Below are 25,445 nucleotides of genomic sequence, written 5' to 3'. Positions count from 1 at the left end.
GGATTGTCTTTTATTGACTAAGTGCCCTTTTTTCTTTTCAGGAAAAATTCCAAGTCACTATATCATATATATCTTTTTTAAAGATATGCCATCATTTTGAAAAATAGAGCTATGATCTTTATATTCTGATAATAAATTGAATAAAGTTTTACTTGAGAGAGATTTTGTTTACTAAGTATAAATCAAAGTTGGACAGTTCCAATGTAGATATGTTTCCTGGCAACTGTAGCTCTGTTCTATTGCAAATATCCACATATGTGTTTGTGTGTGTGTGTGCGCTTGCGCGCGTGTGCGTGCATGTGTCTTTTTAACATTCCTTAACAACTCATCCTGCCTTCTCCCTGTTCTTTATACACTTTTACGTTCCTCTTTCTTCAAAGACAGTATCAACACTATTCTCATTTAATCATTTTAATTTCATGTATTCACGTTATAAAAACATTTGTACAAAATAATTTTTTTAGTTTTTATAACAAACCAGTTACTTCTATGTGAATATGAGTTTGTGATAGGTGTTTGAACAAAATTTTAAAATCCTAATGTTGTATTAAATTATCCTAAAAAATCAGTAGTAGTAGTACTGAGCAGAATTTGAACAGAGGAATTTTTATTAAATTGCATAATCCTATCCATTTTATCTATAATTTTTGTTAGAAACTGTGTTATTTCAAACCCATTATTTTCTTCTTACCCCCTCACCCTTTAGTCCACTTGCAGTGTATATCCCTGTTTTGGTTGGAGTAGCACATACTTATTCTAGTTGTTAGAAAACAATGTTTGCAGCCTTTTTGCTTTCTGAAGTCATAATATCTTATTTTCAGTAGGCCTTTTCAAATGTTAAAGAGGAAAACAGCTGCTGACTCTGATTGCCATTTGGAAATGATCAAAGGAGTCAGCTGGAGGTTGTTGCTTTTTATCTCCAGGTTAAATTTGACCTCTTTTTCTTCCATGACCCTCAGTCTTATTTCTTTTCAAGGATTGTTTCAAGTTACTTTTAAAACCTTTTACTAGACACTTTTTTTGTCTTGGTAACCAGCATATTTGTAAGGCTTTGTGTCTCTTTTGATGTGGTCAGAAAGCCTCTTACTAGATACTTAGTTGTAGAGGGAATTTTATTGTTTTTGTTTCATCATATGATTTTCTTAGGTTCCTAATACACTCTATTTTTTACCTCTGCTTTTTAATAACTTTCTTTAATTTCCTTTTTAGAATATGTAATTGATCTAGTAATATTAAACTTTCCTTCTCTTTAAGCCATCTGCTTTGTGTATCCATGAGGGTTTTTACTGACTTTTATTATACAGGTAGTTAAAACAAAGGACAGGTCCAAATTTCGTTGGACTTGAAAGTCAGATAATTTACCATGGTGGGAGCTTGTTTGTTTATTTATTTATTTCTTTGACAGAATCTCACTTTGTTACCCTCGGCAGAATGCCATGGCATCATAGCCCACAGCAACCTCAAACTCTTGGGCTCAAGTGATTCTCTTGTCTCAATCTCCCAAGTAGCTGGAACTATAGGCACCTGCTACAGTGCCCGGCTATTTTTAGAGACTGGGTCTTGCTCTTGCTTAGGCTGGTTTCCAACTCCTGAGCTCAGGCAACTCACCCTCCTTGGCCTTCCGGAGTGCTAGGATTATAGGCCCTGCTGTGCCGGGCCTTATCTTTTTTTTTTTTTTTTTTAATTATTATTATTTTTTATTAAATCATAACTTTGTACATTGATGCATTTATGGGGTTCAGGGTACTGCTTCGATATACAATGTGAAATGCTTACATTGAACTAAGTAACACATCCATCACAATTATACTCATTTCTTAAAAGTTTTGAAATGTACCATTGCATCATGCATGAAAGCTTTGTTTTCTAATGGTGATTTGTTATTTTCATTTGTCTTAGATGTGTTCAGAGGTGATTTTTTTTTTTTTTAAATTATCTAGTAGAGGAGATGAATTTTCTTGGCTACAGTGTCCTTTTGTTTAGTCAACAATTAACTTGTTGAGTGACTACTTTATGCTAGGCACTGTGGACGCAGTGTTGGACAAGATAGACTTAATTAGATGTAATTGGAAAGACAATTTGCATGGCTATTGGAATATATAATGAGTGGATGAGGGAAGATTTATTTATAATTAGCATATGATTAATCTTGAGGCCTTCACTGTCATTTCTATATGCCACGTTTTAAAATTTCAGAATATTAAGGGGGTACACATATTTTTTAATGCATGAGTTCTTTTATTTTGCTGAGTCAGGGCTATTAGTGTGCCCATCACCTGAATAGTGTTCATTGTACCCACGAGGTAGGTTTTTATTCCTCCAGTCTTCTTGATTTCCAATGACTTTTACTTCCTTCTGTGCCCATGTGTGCTCATCAGTTAGTTCCAATTTATTAGAGAGTACATATGGTGTTTGTTTTCCCATTTCTATATTAAATATAATGATATTGTTATTAAATCCCATTCATATTTTTTTACCACAGTATCATTCTCAATAGACTTTGTCCAGTTTTCCATTTCTTTGTTGAATTTCTTTGCTGCCACAATTCCAGTATGTTCTTAATGTATGACTTTCATATCATTTCTTAGCCCCCCTCCCTTAACATGTTTTCAGAATGAATTAGTTCTTTATCTGGTATGAAGCCTTCCTGTTGATTCTCCTTTTTAAGTATTCTTAAATATCCTCAGTGGATAGGCAGGTTCCCTAGAGGGAAGGGTTCCCTAGAGCAATGGTTCTCCATCTTGGCTACCAATAGAATCTTTGGGGAAGGTTTTTAAAAACAAAAGCAAAACTAGCATGCCTGTAATCCTAGCTTCTTGGAAAGATAAAGTGGGAGGATTGCTTTAGCTCAGGTATTCCAGGCTGCAGTGATACACTATACTTCAAACTGGGTGACAGAGTGAGACCCCATCTGTAAAAAAAACAAAAAAAAGAGAGAGAGAGAGACAAAAATACACTCCAAAAACCCACTCCTTCCACTTCAGATTCTGATTGCGTTGGTCTGGGATGAGACCCAGGCCTCAGTATTTTTTAAAAAATGTTTTCTAGTCATTTAATATACAGTCATGTTGAGAACTATTGTCCTAGATCTAGGAAAACCTTTTATTTCAAGTACCCTGCTCCTTGCTTGAAATTTCCTCTCTTGTCCCATCTGTCCTACTCTTCATCTTCAGAGTCTGTCTTAATCCTACTTCATTAGAGAAGCTTTTCTTCATTATTTCAGGTTATCAGCCAGTAGTTTCTCTGTCCTCTGCATTCATAGTATTCAGTGCTCTATGATAATTAATTGCATATTGCTTTATGACCTTTTTTATGTTTTGGTAAGTATATTTATTACCTTTGATATTTTTTGTTATAGGTTATGTGCATTTTTTTTTTTTTAATTGGGGATTCATTGAGGGTATAATAAGCCAGGTTACACTGATTGCAATTGTTAGGTAAAGTCCCTCTTGCAATCATGTCTTGCCCCCATAAAGTGTGACACACACCAAGGCCCCACCCCCCCTCCCTCCGTCCCTCTTTCTGTGCATTTTTCATCTTCTCCAGTGTTAGCTCCTGAGGGACAGAGTATGTGTTTCTGTATTCTCATAATACAATGCTATGCATATAGTTAGATGTAGATATTTGAATAGTAAATGAAATAATGTAGTTAGGAATTTGAACTGTCATAGAAAGAGTTATATTTTCTCAAAGAGAAATAGATTGGGTCTATCCATTTGAACACAAATCTCCTGATAATATATATGGAGATCATATGTATATATATAGTATGTATATAATCAGGAGATCATACCATATATATGCTCTGATCTCCTGATTTTCTACAAAATAATAATATTTTGATATGGCTACTGCTGTTCAAATGGATAATATATATATTATTATATATAATATATATATATAATCTCCATATACATATGGTTTTCTAAATTATAATCATCTTCTAAGCCCCACTTTTAAGTGATTCAGAATCTGTTAGCTTTTACTGTGTAAGATTACTTGTTGGGACTCTAATACATTTAGCCTTGATTATATGTAGGGCATCTGGAAGATAGGTACCTAATTTTTCCTCTATAAGGAAATCCCCAGGTGATACTGAGGTGTCTTGCCTGGTAGACAATGAAAATGTCTTTAATATCCAGGAATGTGACATAAATAGTCACTTATAAATATTAAATGAACGAGAGAGAGTGTATATGCTGTATTTAAAGTTGTTTAGTTTATAAAATACCTCCACTAACAATGAAATGAAAAATTCTAGATTTCAACACGAGGGTAGAACAAAAGGGGTCCTTATTTTGTGCTGCTGAAAGTACTAGACTATGGTTGTTGATGAATTTTAGAGCCATAATTTCACTGAATTTTTTGTTAAGGTGAAATATTCAGTGGTGGAGCAGCACTTACATTCTTTCTTTCTCTTATATATGGAGAGCTTATATATGGTGTTAATATAAACATTTATAAATTCTTATGTCTTTATTTAGACTAATTATAAATGAGACTAGTAGAAACCTTTCCTAATTGGGGGACATGATATACTTGTTTAGACATTATAATGTTATGATTAAAACGCTAGATTAGAACATTTGTAGTAGTGAACTACTATAATAGAGTTGTTTTTCTGTTATAATAAATATTACTCAAGTTAAACTCTATGTCTCCTATGATTTTCTTTTTTTTAAAAGCTTATTCCTATTTAGTACTACCACATTTTTCTTTTTTCAGAGTCATACCAGCTTTTTATTTTTTTTGTTAGCAATTACTTAAATTAAAGTTTTATTCAGTAATCTTGAATAATTTTTTTTTTTTAAATCATAGCTGAGGACATTAATGCAGTCATGGGGTACAATGCTGGTTTTATATACAATTTGAAATGTTTTCATCAAACTGGTTAACATAGCCTTTGTGGCATTTTATTAGTTATTGTGTTAAGACATTTATATTCTACATTTAGTAAGTTTCACATGTACCCTTGTTCTTATTTTTTGTAAAAGAAAAGAAATTTAGCTTTATAAAACAACTATGCATAACACAAACAAGTTTATTATAAAGAAGTTACGCATGCTTATGAATAACTGTTTATTGTGAAATAGAATGCAAGTTATTTTTATGGAGTAGTGCTACAAAAATTCAGTATATTGGAGGTGGTTATTTTTGCACAAAATATTTTATTCAGCAGTTTGCGCTGTAATAATTTTCATTTAGGAAAAATAGCAGCTCCGACCTGGAGGAAGCTTCTTAAGTCAAAAGCTGTGGGCAGAGAACAGTGGGCAGGGCTGAGGTGTTTACTTTATAATGCTACTGTGAAAGAAAAAAAATTACCTGGTTTGGTTTTATGAGTGTGTGTGTGTGTGTGTACATGGTTGTGTCAGTTGATGTGTGTTACCTAACATGGATGTTATCCTCAAGCTTAGCATCTTACTTTTTGGAACAAGTAAGTGGCCGATAGATGTTATTGGAAACGGGTAAAATGCTGGTGGTTTTCTTTAATTTAAGCTCTTCATTTTGATTTTAAAGGTTCAGTTGATGCTCTATACTTATCTGTCCACGGAATTCATTGGTACAGTCAATATATATAATACCATTCGGAGAGTTGGAACAGTGCTTCTCATCATGCACACGCTGAAGTACTACTACTGGACAGTAAATCCTCAAGATCGAAGTGGTATCACTCCAAAAGGATTAGGTATATCATCTCTGTCTTTATGTATTATCTTATACATATGTCAAATAAGGATTTTTGTTTTGCTTTGTTTTACCCTACACTATCATATTATTCAGCCAATTTTTCTAAATCTCATTATGGCAGAATTTTATTTTAATCTCATTGATAATTTTAATAATTTGTCCTAACTTGAGATTGCCAAAGGTTAATAACTTGATACTTACATGGAGGAATACTATTTTTGTTTGTTATGAGTTGTTTGGGGAGCATATATGACAGGGATGGTTGTTGCAAGGCACTGAAAATGAGAAGAAATTATTACTTATTGGTATTGATGCTGAGATCAATTATCACAGTGAGATTCATTGAAAATAGTGTTTTGGGCTTGCTGCCTGTAGGTCAGTGGTTAGGGTGCTGGACACATACACTGGGCCTGGCAGGTTCAAATCTGGCCTGGGCCTGCTAAACGACAGTGACAACTAAAATAAAAAAATAGCCAGGCGTTGTGGCTGGCACCTGTAGTCCCAGCTACTTGGGAGGTTTCGGCAAGAGAATCACTTATGACCAAGAGTTGGAGGTTGCTGTGAGTTGTGACACCATGCCATTCTACTGAGGGTGACATAGTGAGACTGTCTCAAAAATAAATAAATAAATAAATAAATAGTGTTTTGGGGAGGTAAAGATTTTTTGCAGAAGTAGGGAGTATCTGCTTCTCTTAAGGATAAAATGAAAATTACAAAAAATTGGGGCGGCACCTGTGGCTCAGTCGGTAAGGCGACGGCCCCATATACCGAGGGCGGCGCGTTCAAACCTGGCCCCGCCGAACTGCAACAAAAAAAACAGTTGTGGTGGGCGCCTGTAGTCCCAGCTACTTGGGAGGCTGAGGCAGGAGAATCACTGAAGCCCAGGAGTTGGAGGTTGCTGTGAGCTGTGTGATGCCACGGCACTCTACCGAGGGCCATAAAGTGAAACTCTGTCTCTACAAAAAAAAACAAAAACAAAAACAAAAAACCAAAAAATTACAAAATTTTGGTAATTATTTTTCAGTATAATTAAGACTAACTTATTTAAAGGATAAAATTCTTTTGTCATGTCAGCAGTTCATGGAAGAGGTCAAAATAAAACTTGTGACACATAGTGGTGCTTTTGGTTATAACTGTTGTAAAATTGCCTTTAAACTGGCTTACCTTGTGAAAAAGGGATTTAATGAGCTCTGGTAAACTGGCAGTTTCAGGTACAACTTGGTACAAATATTTAGAAGATGACTGTATGACCTGATTTATCTTTCCACGCTTACCAGTTGTTCTTCTGCCTTGGCTGTTTTCACATGTTCCCTCTCTTTATAGTAACAAGCATCTGACACACTTTCACATCCTCATGACTTTAAATATAGCCAAACAGCATCTGCCTACATGAAGTATTTCAGCAAAAATCTCTTTTAGTCTCATTGTTGCTTATTGGTTCTGACTGTATCCTATTCCCATCTCTGTGGCAGTTATTGTTCTGATTGCTCAGACATAGAGGCTCCCTTCACCTTGAAACACATGGTCTGAGAGTTTAGATGGCTTCAGTCTCTTGTAAAAATTAAGGACTGTTGCTTGAAATTAAGAAATAGATGCCAGGAGACAGACAATGGATGTTTTGCTTGTAATCAAAGGCTTTGGCTATTCAGTGATTTACAAATACAAGATTTCATCTTTGTGTAGTACTTTTATATTACTTTCAAAATAAATTTAAGTTTATTCTAACAGAATATGGTATCTACACTTTAGAAAGCTGTCAGAATGCAAAAAGATACATGATTTGTTGAAGGTGGCAAGACTGTGGCAGATCTAGAACCAGGTCAGGTCTTGATGACTATTTCGTGGTGCTGTCTGCATATCATCTACCATCCTAGATGCTAGTTTTTTATTCTGGCCTTCATTTTATAACTTATGAGTAATCTTAGTGCAAAGTCTTATACGTCAAACGAGAGAGCTGGATAAATTTCGTGGTTCTACTCTAACTTTAGCCTATTTGTCTAGGAATTGTAATGTGGAACAAATTTTAAACAATTCTCTTCCTATTTTAATTGATATGTTTAAGGTTATGTTAGTCTTATACTTTGGTGGTCTAGGAGCTAGCTGTAGTTAGTGATTAGTGGGGGAAAATTATAAAATTTGAGGCAAACAGGTCCCTCTCTTAGGGCCTAAGAACAATGGGTGTTTGGTTTCAAAAGCTTTCTACTTGAGAATTATGTTTAAGACATGAAAATTGACTTAATATGAGCCATATGTGACCAAAGACTTTCCTAAACACAAAATAGATGTCAGAGAGAGTCAACATAATGTTTCTTTTCTTCATGAAGGACACTATGGTGAGGCATTCTTTTTGAGATTTTTATATTAGCTTATACAATAGTAATAGTAGGAGAAAATTTTGTTATACTGAATTTATATGTAATATTAATGTTCAAAATTTACGTTTTCCTTTGTTTTTCTCTTTGGGCACTCCTGTTATCTTCATAATACTCTCAAGGAGTTTTAAAACCTAAAATGTGTATTATTATTGAATACAAATTTTATTTGTTAGTTCATTTTTATGTTATAGAAATTCTTTGACCTATTCAAAGTACAAAGTTCTTCATTATAGTTTCAATGTAAACTGTTTTGTACATTTGGAGTATTATATACAGTTGCATGCGAGACTGAATGCTCATCTTTCTAGAGGCATAAAAGGGAGGTCACTCTGTAGGAGGCTGACCTTTATATTTCTTATAAATAAATGGAAAAGTTATTGAGAATGAGAATTTAATAATTAGACAGTTTTGAGGTCTTTGAAATACTAAGTTGTATATGTGTATTTTTTTTTAAGATGGACCACGACCTAATCAAAAAGAAATACTTTCTCTACGAGCATTCTTATTGATGTTCATTAAACAGTTAGTAATGAAGGTGAGTTCATATTGTTCATATTATAAACTCCACTATACAGCATGCTTATAATTCATTGCAGGGTTGTATAGTGGAGCATATAATTTCACATGAATACAATCTTGGGTTTATTTATTCTTTGTTATTAGTGTTACATATTGGAAAATCCTTTGAAAGATGTTGGTTTCCTTGTTTGGTTTTTATTTCTTCTTCCTTCGGGACACATATAGATATAAATAATTTTATAACTGGATAGTGGTAATTGTAATATATGTTATGTGAATTTCTGTAAGAGTTCAAGTATTTTCATTCTTTCATTCAGCAAATATATACTGAGTTTCAGTTAACTGCTTGGACTATTCTTGGCACTGGCAAGACTGTACCTAACAAAGCTGTTAAAGGAGGTTTCATTTTTAGGGGGCTCTTTGCATCTGACATTCAGATTTGGAGAAATAGTATTTCTGTATAAATGTACTAGATAGGTGTGTCAGCATTTAGAGATGATCACATTTGTTCCTTTTCATTCTGTTACAGGGAAAGCAAAATTTAATATTATTATTTTTATTTTTTTACCTTTTTTTTTTGCAGTTTTGGCTGGGGCCAGGTTTGAACCTGCCACCTCAGTTATATGGGGCTGGCGCCCTACTCCTTGAGTCACAGGCACCGCCCAAAATTTAATATTATTTCTAAGGAAGGCATTTTGGTTTTTTCAGATAGCAATATAAAAATGTATTTGTTGAATAATATTTTATTCAGTATTTTTACATAATTTTATTTCTTGTTTTTTTTTATTCCAGTGCTTTATTAGCTGTCTGTAAGATTATGGCAAGTGGATATGACTTTTAGTATACCTTCCTGATTCAAATACTTTATTTGCATTTGTTAGAAAAAAATTCTTTGTATTTTTTTCTACTCTTCTATTTTTTTCTTTATGTCTTCCAATTCTCCTTGTTTATTTTTAATCTTAAATAGAAAATATGTCATTTGCATTTAGAAGAGTAATAGGTATGGCTATTACTTTTTATTTATCATTACTTGTTATTTTTGCCTACTTCAGGATTCTTTAGCTTTATTAAGTAGGCTATCGTATTACATAATGTGTTGAAAACAGGGTATTGGTGTTAAATTTCTTTTTACTTTCTTACAGACTTAAATACTGTATATTGATAGTGCTTCAAATTTTTATTTTTAAATTTAGATTCTATATTGCATTGCCTTTTTATATTTATAGCAGCTGATCACCTTGACAAATGCATGTATATAATTTACCTTTTGAAAATACATTTTTTTAAAATGTTGCCATAAGATACTTGTATTATGCTTTTAAAGGATTCTGGAGTAAAGGAAGATGAATTACAGGCCATTCTTAACTACCTACTGACTATGCATGAGGTAATATTTGAATTTCATATTTTGGGATTTTATTTTTTGAAGCTGCATTGTGGACTTTTTTAAAGAAAAAATTTAAGAAAATTTCCACTAATTATATGTAACTGTAAAGGGGAATAAAATATCTATTTAGGAACTAAATCCTAGCAGTCCTCATTTAAATATCCTTTATTACCATAGGATAGCTTTTAATAATCATGAAAGGATTTAAAAAGTGTTAGAATTAGACTTAACTAAATTAATAATACAGTATGTCAATGTATACTTTTAGTGTATTTCCAATAGCCAGTATAAAAAAATGGAAAAAGGGATGATGAAAATACTAAAAATGATTGGATTTTGAAAATTCATATCAATCTTTTACTGAGATTGCATGTTCAAATAGTAAGTTAAATAACTCATTTTAATGTAACATAGTTACGTGGTTGAAATGAAGGTTGAAAATTAAACAGATTGAAATATCTTTTTGTTCTTTTTTAGCACTGAGAAAACAATATATGCCAGGTAGAACCTAACTAACTAATATAATTAAATTAAGATCTATATAAAATTAGGAATGATTAGCATTTTAAGTGATAACTTACATTTTTGTATTGTATAATTCACATATATGAATACATATATTTAGTATGGAATAGTGCTTTTTTAATAAATGAGAGATAATGATCCTATTTGTTAATTGTAACATAAAATAACAGCTTAAATTTCTTGATTAGATCATATTTGGCTCAAAATCATTAATGATTTAGTTTTTTTTTTTTAGTGGAAGAGTTTTCGATAAAATTCCCTAGCAATCTTTTTTTTTTTTAATGTAATTTTGGTTTTTATTAACCCTAAATGACCAAATGAAGTACTTTATAATAGGTAAACTGGAGGTTATAGTGGTCCTCTGTTTGGAAGAATTTTTCAGGTCTCCCAAATAATAACTTTTCGGAGATTCAGGCCCTAACTCTAGTGTTAACTTACTGAAAATTAGACGTACAAATTGCTTCCATAGGAAAACTTAAAAAGCAATGGAGGAAAACTTAAAGTCACGGCATCCAAGTTAACTAACCTCTGATAGCTGCTGCTTCTTTCCTTCTGAGTATTGTCTAGGTCTACCCTATTGATATCTGTACATACTGGAATGTCCAACAAAGGTGAAGGATTTTCATGAAGATTTTTTGAGTCTAGAACTCACATATGCTCCTTTGCTGATGTTCTGAAAATGTTTTCAAATTATATCACATATATGAGGCCAGGCAATTAAGTTCATAAACTCATCCAAGAAAAAGTGCTGCATACCTTATGCTGGACATCACTACAGTACTCCCTTGGGAAGCTATGTACTAATGCCAGCATCTAGTCCATCATTCAATTTTGAAACTGTTTTTCTGGAATGGCAATGAGAATTGTTGTCATATATGGTTTGACAATTAAGTTTGCAAACTCAACCTAATAAAAATGCTTTGAAGGGTGGACTAGGCTCCGTTGTTGGTGTATAGCTTCCCAGGAGGAGTGCTTCAAAGGTAACTAGTGATATTCAGAAATGATAAGTAATCTCATTTCTGAATATCACTACTGTTATGGAGTGACATAACATAATATCACTAATGTTATGGAGTGACATAACATTCACTTCACTCTGTAAAAATGTAAAAATTTTTACATTTTTAGAATGTAGGATGACAGTCTTACATGCAGAAGTGCATGATAAGTGCTACGTGCACTTTTTCTAGGATGAATTCACTAACTTAGTTGTCAGACCTTGTATGATGATAGTTCTGTTGTCCATTCAAGAAAAGGTTCCAAAATTGCTTTGAAAGGTGGACTAGGCTCTGGTGTCAGTGCATAGCTTCCCAAGGCTGGTAGGGAGATACTTTGAAGGTGACGATAGTGATATTCTGCAGTGTGGTACTTTTTGTAGGAAGAGTTCACAAGCTCATTTGTCTGACCTTGTATTAGTATGTTGGTTGAATAAATGTTTATTGATCATCTTTTTCAATACTGATAGCATATAATACTGTATATGGAGAATTACTCAGTTTTTATGTCCACCAAAAGCATGTTATTTCAGAAGTAGTTTCTTGAGAGGCACAGTGAACAAAATATTTCAGATTAAATAGTTTAGAAAATGGTACATAATGTATTGCCTCACTACAATCACCAGATTCACAATATTTATTAGTGTATTAAAGGGTCTGATGTTTTTCTGTAATAAACAAGGACAAATCAGTTTTTCTTTTCTTATCAATATCTTGATATATAAATCTTCCTTTAAAAGAAAAACCCTGGGTGGTGCCTGTGGCTCAAGGAGTAGGGCACTGGTCCCATATGCCAGAGGTGGCGGGTTCAAACCCAGCCCTGGCCAAAAACCAAAAAAAAAAAAAAAAAAAAAAACCCTGTAAAGGAAATTTTAATTCATTGTAACATATAATGTATTTTATTTGTTTGACCAAGAAATTGGATGTCTACTTGATGTGTACTTTGAGTTATACAGATGAATGTGTATATTTATAACAACATAATTTATTACAAACTTACATATTGCAGATATGTCTACTTTTTTTAAAGTTGAAAGTTTCAGAAGTATTTTTATTCAAATAAGTTGTTTTACTTCATTTGTATTTTTACATTTTTAAAATGATTGTAGGATGACAATCTCATGGATGTCCTACAGCTGCTTGTTGCATTAATGTCAGAACATCCTAATTCTATGATTCCTGCATTTGACCAAAGGAATGGGTTACGGTAAGAGTTAATGTATCAAGAGTTTTAATCTATTTAATATAAGAGATTAATTTGGAAATACTGCGAAGTTTCTTAAATATTGAAAGATTCTTAAACATGAAAAGATTACTTGATGTTATCTTATGAAATGAATTTATAGCATGAAAGGAGTTAAGATTTAATTATATCATACACTATATTTTTGAGTGAATCTTTAATTATAGAGGTTGTGATACTATTTGTTATTATTTAATTTGTGAAGACATGTAAATCATGTTACTATTTGTAAGATGAGTTCTATTATAGAGCTATTACATTGTTAAATTCTTTAGCAGAGTCATTTTTGGGACAGTAGTATTTAGTTACGATCCAAGATGAGCTTTCTATCTTACCATTAAAACGTCATTTTCTCCACCTCCCATTTCCAACTCATTATTATATTAGGTTGCTTGGACAACTGTAAGCAAATACCATAGATTGGGTGGCTCACACAACAAAAACTTGTTTCTCACAATTGTGGAGACTGGAAGTCCAAAATGTATCCAGCATGGTTGGTATCTGGTGCAGGCTCAGTTGCGTATATCCTCCTTCTCACTGTTGTCTTCACATGGCACAGAGAGGAAGAGAGAAAAGGAGAGAGCAAGAGCATGAGTGACTTCTCTGATTTCTCTTCCTTTTTTTTTTTTTTTTTGGTAAGAGATGGGGTTTTGCTTTGTCACCTAAGCTTAGAGTGCAGTGGCAAGATCATAGCTTACTGTATCGTCAAACTCCTGGATCCTCCTGTCTCAGCCTCCTGAGTGGTTAGGACTATAATTGTGCACCACCATGCCTGGGAAATTCTTTATTTTGTATTTTGTAGAGATGGAGTTTTGCCACTTTGTGGGCAATTCTGGGCTTAAGTGAACCTCCTGCGTTAGTTTCACAAAGTGCTGGGATTACAGGTGTAAGCCACCACGCCTGGCCTGGTTTCTCTTCTTGTCAGGATGCTAATCCTGTTGGATAAGCGCACCACCTTCTTGACTTCAATTTAACCTTGGAGGCCTTCTTAGAGGTCCCATCTCCAGATACTAATGTTAGGACTTCAGTATGTGATTTTGGGAGTTCTCAAACATTTAATCCATAACAGTCATCAACAACAAAAATGGAATAACTTTCTTTTATATATAAAGAAGTTTAAAATTTTTCATTTAATGGAAAGGAATCTGAGCCACCAAAGGTTAACAGCTATACTGTATGATCAGCTACAGTAACTAATTTAACTATCTAAATATATATGTAGTTATAATATCCCACATTGATCTCTATTACAAATTATTTGCTTGCTTCCCTCTTCCCTGCCTTCCCTCCCTTTCCGTTCTTTGTGACAGGGTCTTGTCTGTTGTCTAGGCTGGAGTATAGTGGTGTGATTGTAGTTCACTGCAGCTGTCAACTCCTGGGCTTAAGTGAGCCTGCTGCTCAGTCTCCAGAATAGCTTGATAGGCATGTGCCATGATTCCAGGCTAATCTAAACAAAAATTTTTTTGAAAAAGACAGTCTCTCTGTGTTACGCCTTGTGGTCTTGAACTCTTGGTCTCAAATGATCCTCCCATCTTGGCCCTCCAAAGTGTTAAGATTATACTCCTGAGCCTGTGCACCTGATCTGTTTGGTATCTTTTAATACTCATTCTACTTACAAGGTGTAGTTCAGAATTTGCCAGAGGAAAAACACTGATAGTGGAGATTGGGAGGAGGAGGGAGAGAGAGAGATGAAGAGACAGAGAGTGTGCGTACGTGTGTGTAAGAAATTGGCTTACCTGATTGTGGAGGCTGCCAAGTCCAGAGTCTGTACAGAAGGCTGGCAGGCAGGTTGGAGACCTACTGAAGAGTTGATGTAGTTCTATTAACTGAATTTTCTCTTTTTTGAAGGTAGTCAGGCTTTTTTCTATGAAAGCTTTCAATTGACTGGATTAGGCCTAGATACATTGTGGAAGATTATCTGCTCTACTCAAAATCTACTGATTTAAATGTTAATCTCATCAAAAAAAAAAAAAATCTTCAAAGAAACATTTAGAATAAGGGCGGCACCTGTGGCTCAGTTAGTAGGGTGCCGGCCCCATATACCAAGGGTGGCAGGTTCGAACCCACCCCAGCCAAATTGCAACAAAAAAACAGCTGAGTGTTGTGTGGCGGGTGCCTGTAGTCCCAGCTACTCGGGAGGCTGAGGCAAGAGAATCACCTGAGGCAAGAGAATCACCTGAGGCCAAGAGCTAGAGGTTGCTGTGAGCTGTGACGCAACAGCACTTTACCAAGGGCAACAAAATGAAACTCTGTCTCTTAAAAATAAAAAGAAAGAAACATTTAGAATAATGTTTAACCAAATATCTGGATACCATGGCCTAGTCTAGTTGACACATAAAGATTATCATTGTAAAGGGTTGTTAAGTCCTTTATTTGTAGTTTCTCATTTATTTATAATTTTACTACCAAACAGAAAGAATTAATTATTTTTTGTCACTACTGTTTAATATTTGTTATTTTGAACAATTTGAATAAGCTTTCTCTGAATATTCATGTACCAGTCTTTGTGTGGACATATGTTTTCATTTATCTTGAGCATACCTAGGAATGTAATGGCGGGACTATTTTGTAGACATATTGAGAACACAGAACAAACTAGGCTTATACGTACCTATTAATACTTATCAATTTGTTTCTTTTGTGCATATTTCATATCTATTAACTGAGTTTCAGAAAAAGTTAAAGGGTTTATGTATAGACTGACAGGGTTGGTTTTTTTCTTTGTTGTTTTTGGTACCAAAATACCTAATTTTATAGTATTATATTCCTAGTACTTGTGTGGATGTGCCTTGGTGTATTTTGCAACTTAGTGTAGGATTTTACTGCTTCTTACTCAAAAAATACTGGCAAGGTCATAAGATAGGTATTTAAATATTAGTAAGAAGAATTACTCTGTTGAAAGTCTGGGCAATAAAAGAGTATACTTTATACTTGTGTTATGAGCTCTTGGTTCACAGGCTTATTTCATTTTCACCTAGTCTTGAGTAACATCATTGTTCTTGTGGCTAACTCATCTAAACATCCAAATCTTTTTTTTTTCTTTTAAACATTTTATTTAAGGTTTTGATATCTGCATTTCTTTTTTTTTTTGAGATAGAGTCTCACTATGTCACCCTTGGAAGAGTGCTGCGGCGTCACAGTACACAGCAACCTCAAACTCTTGGGCTTAAGCGATTCTCTTCCCTCAGCCTCCCAAGTAGCTAGGACTTTGGGTGCCCGCCACAACACCCAACTATTTTTTGGTTTTAGTTGTCATTGTTGTTTGGAAGGCTCGGGCTGGGTTTGAACCTGCCAGCTTCGGTGTATGTGGCTGGCGCCCTAGCCTCTGAGCTATAGGCGCAGAGCCAAAACATCCAAATCTTACAACTTTTAAATTCATTAACTTTAGTGACTCTTATTGACAGTCTATATAATTTATCTATTTCTATTTTAAGAGCTTAGACCTTTTCAGCACTGGGATGTTGCCACAGAAATAATTTTCCCCAGTATTTTAAGCATGGCTATGTGTCTCCTTCTATTTTTCTAATCACTTTTTCTAATGCTCTTCAGCCTTTTAGAGACCTTTTGTCCCTTGGTCTTGCTACTTTTAACTTAGGGTGTCTTAATCCACGTGCCATCGTTTACTTCCTTCCTAGCCTGGTTATTTGCTGGAATTGGTTTCTGATGAAAACTTTCTTCTGCTTTGGTCCTGTTACATCTGCTTTTGAGGATTCTAATTCTAAAACAGTCTAGGTGGGCAGGCACTCAGCTAACCCTTGCCTGGTGGTGAAAAAAAATCACGCTGTTGTATATGTTGAAATTGTTACAAATTCCTGACCTTAAAATTTAGATATATTTTAAAAATGTTTAGACATTTTTTTTATTTATTCCTTCAGATAAAATCCCACATTTTCCCTCATTGTCAGCAATAAAAGCCTCATTAAAGATAAAAACAGAGAATTATTTCAGCTTCTATCTTTTACCCCAAAGGTATATATTGAGCCCATTCTTCCTCAATCATTTCTAGCACTGTAGTGTGGATAAGGCCTTCCTTCTGTTTATGGCTGCCCTTCCATGACTTGCTCTTGATCATATTCATTTTTATTTCTTCCATTGGTTCTTGTAGTACTCAGAGGTGATCTTTTGTATCTATCTCTGTGGCATCTGTTGTTATTTCCCCTTTATCATTTTTGATTGAGGTTATTAGAGATTTTACTTTTCTGTTTCTAGTTAATCTGGCCAAAGGTTTATCGATTTTATTGATTTTTTTCGAAAAACCAACTTTTTTGTTAATTTTTTGAATGATTCTTTTATTTTCATTTTCATTAATCTATGATTTCAGTTTGGTTATTTCTTTTCTTCTGCTGGGTTTGGGATTAGATTGTTCTTCTTTTTTCCAGTTCCATAAGATGGTTTATGAGTTTATTAATGCTCTTTCTGTTTTTTGAATGTAGGCATCTAATATAATAAATTTCTCTCTTAAGATTGCTTTTGCTGTATCCCACGGGTCTTGGTAACTTGTGTCTTCATTGTTGTTGTATTTGAGAAGTTCAATGATTTCCTCTTTTATCTCTTTCTGAACCCAATTGTCATTCAACACAAGATTTTTAATTTCCAAGTCTTTATGTGATGATGAATGTTTTTGTTGGAGTTGAGTTCCACCTTTATTGACTTGTGGTCTGAGAAGAGATAAGGTATAATTTTACTGAGGTTTGATTTGTATCCTAGGATGTGATCTATTTTGGAGTATGTTCCATGGGCTGATGAGAAAAATGTATATTCTTTAGCTTTGAAATGGTATATGTGTCTATTAATCTCATTTGTTCTTGTCACATTTAAGTCCTTTGCATCTTTGTTTAGTTTGTGTTTAGAGGATCTGTCCAGTTCTGTCAGAGGGGTGTTAAAGTTCCCGACTATTATGGTCTTATGGGATATTATATTGTTCAGACCTATTAGGATCTGTTTCGTAAATCTGGGAGCATGTAAGTTTGGTGTGTAAATATTTAAAATTGAAATGTCTTCTCATTGTACTGTTCCTTTGACCAGTATAAAGTGTCCATATTTGTCTGTGTTAATTTTAGTTGCTTTAAATATTCTTGTATCTGAAAATAAGAATGAAAGCTTTTTTTTTCTTCTGATTTCCAGCTGCTTGAAATACTGTTTTCCATCCCTTAACCCTGAGTCTTGATTTGTCCTTCAACGATAGGTGTGTCTCCTGGAGACAGGATATGGATGGTTTGCGCTTTTTTATCCATTCAGCCAGTCTGAACCTCTTCAGTGGTGAATTCAGTCCTTTGACATTCATTGATGGAATTGATAAGTGTGGTGGAGTTGTATTCATCTTATTTTGTGGAAGTCTGTTGTGTAGTTTTATCCTTTGCACTTGTGGAAGCTAAGATTTGACCTTTAGCTTCTGGGTGTTTACTTTGTTGTTGGTCCATTGTGGTGGTCCGTGTTGAGAATAGGTCTAAGTATTTCTCATAGAGCCAGTCTTGTTGTGGCAAATTTCTTTAGTGCTTGTATATCCACAAAAGATTTGATTTCTCCATCATTTTTGAAGCTTATTAGCAGGGTACAGAATCCTGGGCTGAAAATTTTTGTGTTTAAGTATGTTGAAGCTGTGGGCTGGATGCGGTGGCTCATGTCTGTAATCCTAATACTCTGGGAGGACAAGGTGGGTGGATTGCCTGAGCTCATGCATTCAAGACCATCCTGAGCCAGAGTGAGACCCCCATCTCTAAAAATAGCCAGATGTCGTAGCAGCCAACTGTAGTTCCAGCTACTCAGGAGGCTAAGGCAAGAGGATCTCTTGAGCCCAAGAGTTTGAGGTTGCTGTGAGCTGTGATGCCACAGCATTTTATTGAGGGTGACAAAATGAGACACTGTCTCAAAGGAAAACAAAATAAAAGAATATTGAAGGTGGATATCAATGCTTTTCTGGCTTGAAAGCCACTACTAGCTGTTTGCAGAATTTTTTCTTTAATTTTGACTTTGGACAGGTTCATTACAATGTGTCTTTGAGAGGCTCTATTTGAGTTGAGATGATCTAGGGTTCTTCTCCTTCAGGAATCCCTTTTATTCCTATGTTTGAATACTTCATGGAGTTTTATAGTTCCCCAAGCTCCTGTTATGCTTTCTCTCTCTTCCTTTCTGCCTCTTTAACTACCTGGGTTAAGTTGAAAACTTTATCCTCTAAGTCTGAGGTTCTTTGTTCTCCATGGTCTAATCTATTTTTTGATACTTTCTACTGAATCTTTACCTTCCCTGATTGTCTCCTTTATTTCCTTAGGCTCCATCATATCCTTTCTATATTCTACATATCTCTCGCCCAACTTTTGGTTCTGTCTTTCCATTTTCTCATCCATTCCTTTTATTGTCTTTATCATCCATATTTTAAATTCCCTTTTTGTCAAGTCCATTAATTCTTTATAGGTGGAGTCTTCTGCAGTAGCTACCTCATGTTCCCTTGGGAAAGTTCCTCTGTTACGGTTTTTCAAGTTGCCTGAATTTTTCTGCTGGGTCCTTCTCATGTGTTCTTTCTTTTTGTTCACCTCCTTGTTCTCCTTTTTCCTCCTGACTGTCTCCTTTGCTTCAAACACAATCCTTGCTCTTGATGACACTATGTTGCAATATGTCACATAGGACACTTTTTTTTTAGGAGACAGGGAGCATAGCCAACAACCCGTATGGTCCTTATTGCAAACTTAGTTGCCTTCAGTGATTGCCTGATTTTTTTTCTGAGCATTCAGACACTGCCAGGTTGGGATCTTAAAGCTCACAAGAATCCTTTAGGGACACATCTGACATTGTCCCCTGACTCCAGTTCCTGTGGCATGTGGGAGACCTTCAGCCTGTCCTAAGAGTGGAGTTCTGATTCTGCCAGGTGGAATTAAGATGGCTGTGCTTCAGGGCCCTGCTAAGACCTTCTCATGACCTTTCTAAAATGGCTGCCCCCTGGCCACCCAGACCTTCTCAGTATGGCTGCCTAGTGAGCCACCAAACCTATGGCAGATCCACCCCAACTGGCTTTCAAATCTGGTTGCTGTATACTGTTTAGGTCCACCTATTCTTCTAAGCTTTTCATTCAGTGCAGCTTCCTGCAATAACTGAAAACTCCAGAAAGGCTTTCTCATGTCCCAGACCTCTGGGGGGGTTGGGGGTGAGGGTAGGGGAAGCTCATCCCAGCTGGTTGCCATCACTTGCCTAATTCTTCAGATTTCTACTGTTCCAGATCATATGCTATACCCAGCTTACCACCTCCTCACTGTGCTCCCTGAGCTATGACTCCAGTTAAGGTCCCTGCACCAAGTATGGCTGGGTTCTTTTATTTCCCCTGTTGTTCTAGGAGAGTTCTGCTGAACAATCCTTCTGGTCTGTGATCTTGCCTCAACTCCCTGTGTTCTTTATATTCGAAATTCTAAAATATTTTAATGAAATTTATCTGTTGGGTTTTCAATTTATATCTCTGCGTAATTTTTTTTGTTTTTTTTTTTGAGACAGAGTCTCATGTTGCCCTCTGTAGAGTGCTATGGTATCAAAGCTCATAGCAACCTCCAACTATTGGGCTTAAGTGATTCTCTTGCCTTAGGCTCCCAAGTATCTGGGACTGTAGGGTGCCCACCACAACACCTGGTTATTTTTTGGTTGCAGTTGTCATTGTTGTTTAGCAGGCCCAGGCCAGGCTCAAACTCAACAGCCTTGGTGTATGTGGCTGGCACCCTACTCAGCTATGAGTGCTGAGCCTGTGTAATTTTTTTTATTGGTTGCTCTAGAAATTTCAGTGTGATATATATATATACTTTCTTAGTCTACATAGTCTATATGGAGTTAATATTTTATCTCTTCAAATAAAATACAGAATTACCACAACTGTGTTGATCCTTTAACCTTCACTATTGTCCTTTATTATATGTACATATACTGTAAACCCGGTTACACTGTGTTATAATTTTCATTTGTTATATGTAGTGTAAAGAATTTAAGGGAATGAGAAGCTTTTACTTTTATCTAGGTATTTCATTTTTTTTTTTTTTTTTTGTTCTTCATTCCTGAAGAACTTCCTTTAGCATTTCTTATTGAGCAGTTTTGGTGGAAACAATCTTCTTAGTTTATCTTCTGAAATTATTTAGTCTTCATTCATCAAGGATATTTTTGCTGCATGTGGAATTCTGTTTTTGTTGTTCTTTTCTTTTACCACTTTAAAATGTTTTGCTACTGTTGACTGGTCTAATGGGAAATCTATGGTCATTAAAATCTGTCTTTGTAAATATAATGAACTAGATGCACTTTTTGTTGAAGACATTTACTTTAGCTTTTCTTTTCATGATTTTTTGTTGGTTGTTTTTAGGAGTTGGGATCTTGTTGTGTAGCATAGTCTGGTCTTGAATTTTTATGCTCTGGCTTCTGAGTAGCTGGAACTATAGGCAGGTACCACTATACCTGGCTCTCCCCTGTAGTTTCATTATTGTTTTTTTTCTTAAGGTAATTATCTGAGTATTTGGGAAGTTTTGGTTCCTTATACTTTCTTTCTTTGTTTTTTTTTTTTTTAATCTGTTTTTCCATTCACTTTTGGTATCTAAAGACATGATTATAGGTCTTCTGATAGAGTTGCATTACTCCCTAGGCCTCTGTTCAGTTTGTTTCAATTCTTAATTTTCAGATTGTATTAATCGAGGAACTTAATATTTATGATAAACTTTAACTTTATGGATATTTTCTTTGCCTTTTTAATTTCTGTATTGCACTCATACAATTTTTTTTTTTTTCAAATGACATACATTTCAAGTCAAAAATTTCAATATGGTTCATTTTTATAGTTTTTTTGTTAACTATTTTTCTTTTTAATGATTTCTGACAGATAATTTTACATATTTATGGGGTGCAGTGTGATATTTTAATACTTGTATATAATGTATAATATTCAAATCAAGGTGATTACCATCTCCATTATTTCAAATATTTATTATTTCCTTGTGGAGATCTTCATTTTTTATTTCAACTGTGCTTACCTTTATTCTCTGGAGCTATGTTGTAATCTTTATGTGATAATTCACACATTTTATCTCATCATCATCTGCCGATTGTCTTTTCTTATGAGCAATGATCTCGTTTTCTTGGTCCTTTGTACGTTTGATATGGTTCTAATGTGCTCTGGCTGTTGTGAGTGTAGTCTTTTATGAGCTCTGAGCATTGTTATCCTCATATAAATTGTTATTATTTTTTTTTCCTTTTTTTATTGTTGGGGATTCATTGAGGGTACAATAAGCCAGGTTACACTGATTGCAATTGTTAGGTAAAGTCCCTCTTGCAATCATGTCTTGCCCCTATTAAGTGTGACACACACAAGGCCCCACCCCCCTCCTTCCGTCCCTCTTTCTGCCTCCCCCCCATAACCTTAATTGTCATTAATTGTCCTCATATCAAAATTGAGTACATAGGATTCATGTTTCTCCATTCTTGTGATGCTTCACTAAGAATAATGTCTTCCACTTCCATCCAGGTTAATACGAAGGATGTAAAGTCTCCATTTTTTTTTAATGGCTGAATAGTATTCCATGGTATACATATACCACAGCTTCTTAATCCATTCCTAGGTTGGTGAGCCTTTAGGCTGTTTCCACATTTTGGCGATTGTAAATTGAGCTGCAATAAATAGTCTAGTACAAGTGTCCTTATGATAAAAGGATTTTTTTCCTTCTGGGTAGATGCCCAGTAATGGGATTGCAGGATCAAATGGGAGGTCTAGCTTGAGTGCTTTGAGGTTTCTCCATACTTCCTTCCAGAAAGGTTGTACTAGTTTGCAGTCCCACCAGCAGTGTAAAAGTGTTCCCTTCTCTCCACATCCACGCCAGCATCTGCAGTTTTGAGATTTTGTGATGTGGGCCATTCTCACTGGGGTTAGATGATATCTCAGGGTTGTTTTGATTTGCATTTCTCTAATATATAGAGATGATGAACATTTTTTCATGTGTTAGCCATTCGTCTGTCATCTTTAGAGAAAGTTCTATTCATGTCTCTTGCCCATTGATATATGGGATTGTTGGCTTTTTTCATGTGGATTAATTTGAGTTCTCTATAGATCCTAGTTATCAAGCTTTTGTCTGATTGAAAATACGTAAATATCCTTTCCCATTGTGTGTTGTCTCTTTGCTTTGGTTATTGTCTCCTTAGCTGTACAGAAGCTTTTCAGTTTAATGAAGTCCCATTTGTTTATTTTTGTTGTTGTTGCAATTGCCATGGCAGTCTTCTTCATGAAGTCTTTCCCCAGGCCGATATCTTCCAGTGTTTTTCCTATGCTTTCTTTGAGGATTTTTATCGTTTCATGCCTTGAATTTAAGTCCTTTATCCATCTTGAATCAATTTTTGTGAGTGGGGAAAGGTGTGGGTCCAGTTTCAGTCTTTTACATGTAGACATCCAGTTCTCCCAACACCATTTATTGAATAGGGAGTCTTTCCCCCAAGGTATGTTCTTGTTTGGTTTAACGAAGATTAGGTGGTTGTAAGATGTTAGTTTCATTTCCTGGATTTCAATTCTATTCCAAGTGTCTATGTCTCTGTTTTTGTGCCAGTACCATGCTGTGGTATGCTGATGCCCCCAGCTTTATTTTTATTACTAAGAACTGCCTTAGCTATACGGGTTTTTTTCCGGTTCCATACAAAACGCAGAATCATTTTTTCCAAATCTTGAAAGTACGGATGTTGGTATTTTGATAGTAATGGCATTGAATAGGTAGATTGCTTTGGGAAGTATAGACATTTTAACAATGTTGATTCTTCCCATCCATGAGCATGGTATATTCTTCCATTTGTTAATATCCTCTGCTATTTCCTTTCTGAGGATTTCATAGTTTTCTTTATAGAGGTCCTTCACCTCCTTCGTTAGGTATATTCCTAGGTATTTCATTTTCTTTGAAACTATGGTGAAGGGAGTTGTGTCCTTAATTAGCTTCTCATCTTCACTGTTATTGGTGTACACAAAGGCTACTGACTTGTGGACATTGATTTTATATCCTGAAACATTACTGTATTTTTTGATGACTTCTAGGAGTCTTGTGGTTGAGTCTTTGGGATTCTCTAAGTATAAGATCATGTCATCAGCAAAGAGGGAGAGTTTGACCTCCTCTGCTCCCAGATTCCCTTTATTTCCTTGTCTTGCCTAATTGTATTGGCTAGAACTTCCAGCACTATGTTGAATAGTAAAGGTGACAGAGGACAACCTTGTCTGGTTCCAGTTTTAAGAGGAAAAGCTTTCAGTTTTACTCCATTCAGTAAAATATTGGCTGTGGGTTTGTCATAGATAGCCTCAATCAGTTTTAGAAATGTGCCACCTATGCCTATACTCTTCAGTGTTCTAATTAGAAAAGGATGCTGGATTTTATCAAATGCTTTTTCTGCATCTATTGAGAGGATCATGTGATCTTTATTTTTGCCTCTGTTAATATGGTGGATAACGTTTATGGACTTGCGTATGTTAAACCAGCCTTGCATCCGTGGGATGAAACCTACTTGATCATGATGAATGACTTTTTTGATGATAAGCTGTAATCTATTGGCTAGGATTTTGTTGAGAAATTTTGCATCTATATTCATGAGTGAGATTGGTCTGAAATTCTCCTTTTTGTTTGGGTCTTTTCCTGGTTTTGGTATCAGGGTGATGTTTGCTTCATAGAATGTGTTGGGGAAGATTCCTTCTTCCTCAATTTTTTGGAGTAATTTCTGCAGTACAGGAATAAGCTCTTCCTTTTGAAGGTTTGAGAGAATTCTGGGGTGAAGCCATCTGGAGCAGGGCATTTTTTGGTTGGAAGATTTTTTATTGTTTCTTTGATCTCAGTGCTTAAAATTGGTCTGTTCAGGAGCTCTATTTCTTCCTGGCTGAGTCTAGGGAGAGGGTGTGATTCCTAATATTGATCCATTTCCTTCACATTGTCAAATTTCTGGGCATATAGTTTCTGGTAGTATTCAGAGATGATGTTTTGTATCTCTGTGGGATCAGTTGTTATTTCCCCTTTATCATTTCTGATTGAGGTTGCTAGAGATTTTACTTTTCTATTCCTCATTAGTCTGGCCAATGGTTTATCTATTTTATTTATTTTTTCAAAAAACCAACTCCTTGTTTCATTAATTTTCTGAATGATTCTTTTGTTTTCTTTTTTCTTTTTTTTTGTAGAGACAGAGTCTCACATACCGCCCTCAGGTAGAGTGCCGTGGCATCACACAGCTCACAGCAACCTCTAACTCTTGGGCTTACATGATTCTCTTGCCTCAGCCTCCCGAGCAGCTGGGACTACAGGCGCCTGCCACAACGCCCGGCTATTTTTTTGTTGCAATTTGGCCGGGGCTGGGTTTGAACCCGCCACCCTCGGGATATGGGGCCGGCGCCCTACTCACTGAGCCACAGGCGCCGCCCGATTCTTTTGTTTTCAATGTCATTGATCTCTGATTTGATTTTGGATATTTCTTTTCTTCTACTGAGTTTAGGCTTAGATTGTTCTTCTTTTTCCAATTCCGTAAGATCTCTTGTGAGATTGTTGATGCGCTCTCTTTCTGTTTTTCGAATGTAGGCATCTAAAGCAATGAATTTTCCTCTCAAAACTGCTTTTGCAGTATCCCACAGGTTTTGGGAGCTTGTGTCTTCATTGTTGTTATGCTCAAGGAAGTTAATGATTTCCTGTTTTATTTCTTCCTGCACCCATCTGTTATTCAACAGAAGATTGTTTAATTTCCATGCCTTTGGG

At 35.2% G+C, this 25,445-nt stretch overlaps 1 protein-coding gene across 3 annotated transcripts in view; it reads left to right on the top strand.

The window, feature by feature from the left end:
* Positions 1-25,445, top strand: part of LRBA (LPS responsive beige-like anchor protein) — a 791,645-nt gene that overhangs the window by 108,965 nt on the left and 657,235 nt on the right. For all 3 annotated transcript variants that reach the window (XM_053582486.1, XM_053582498.1, XM_053582475.1), the window contains exons 14-17: positions 5,518-5,686; positions 8,519-8,598; positions 9,907-9,969; positions 12,599-12,696. In XM_053582486.1, the coding sequence (XP_053438461.1) occupies positions 5,518-5,686; positions 8,519-8,598; positions 9,907-9,969; positions 12,599-12,696 (410 nt within the window). The remainder of the gene's footprint in view (positions 1-5,517; positions 5,687-8,518; positions 8,599-9,906; positions 9,970-12,598; positions 12,697-25,445) is intronic.

This window comes from Nycticebus coucang, chromosome 1 (assembly GCF_027406575.1).
Source record: "Nycticebus coucang isolate mNycCou1 chromosome 1, mNycCou1.pri, whole genome shotgun sequence".
NCBI lineage: Eukaryota > Metazoa > Chordata > Mammalia > Primates > Lorisidae > Nycticebus > Nycticebus coucang.
Note: the sequence above shows the minus strand (reverse complement) of the source record. Positions and strands in the feature narration are given on the sequence as shown.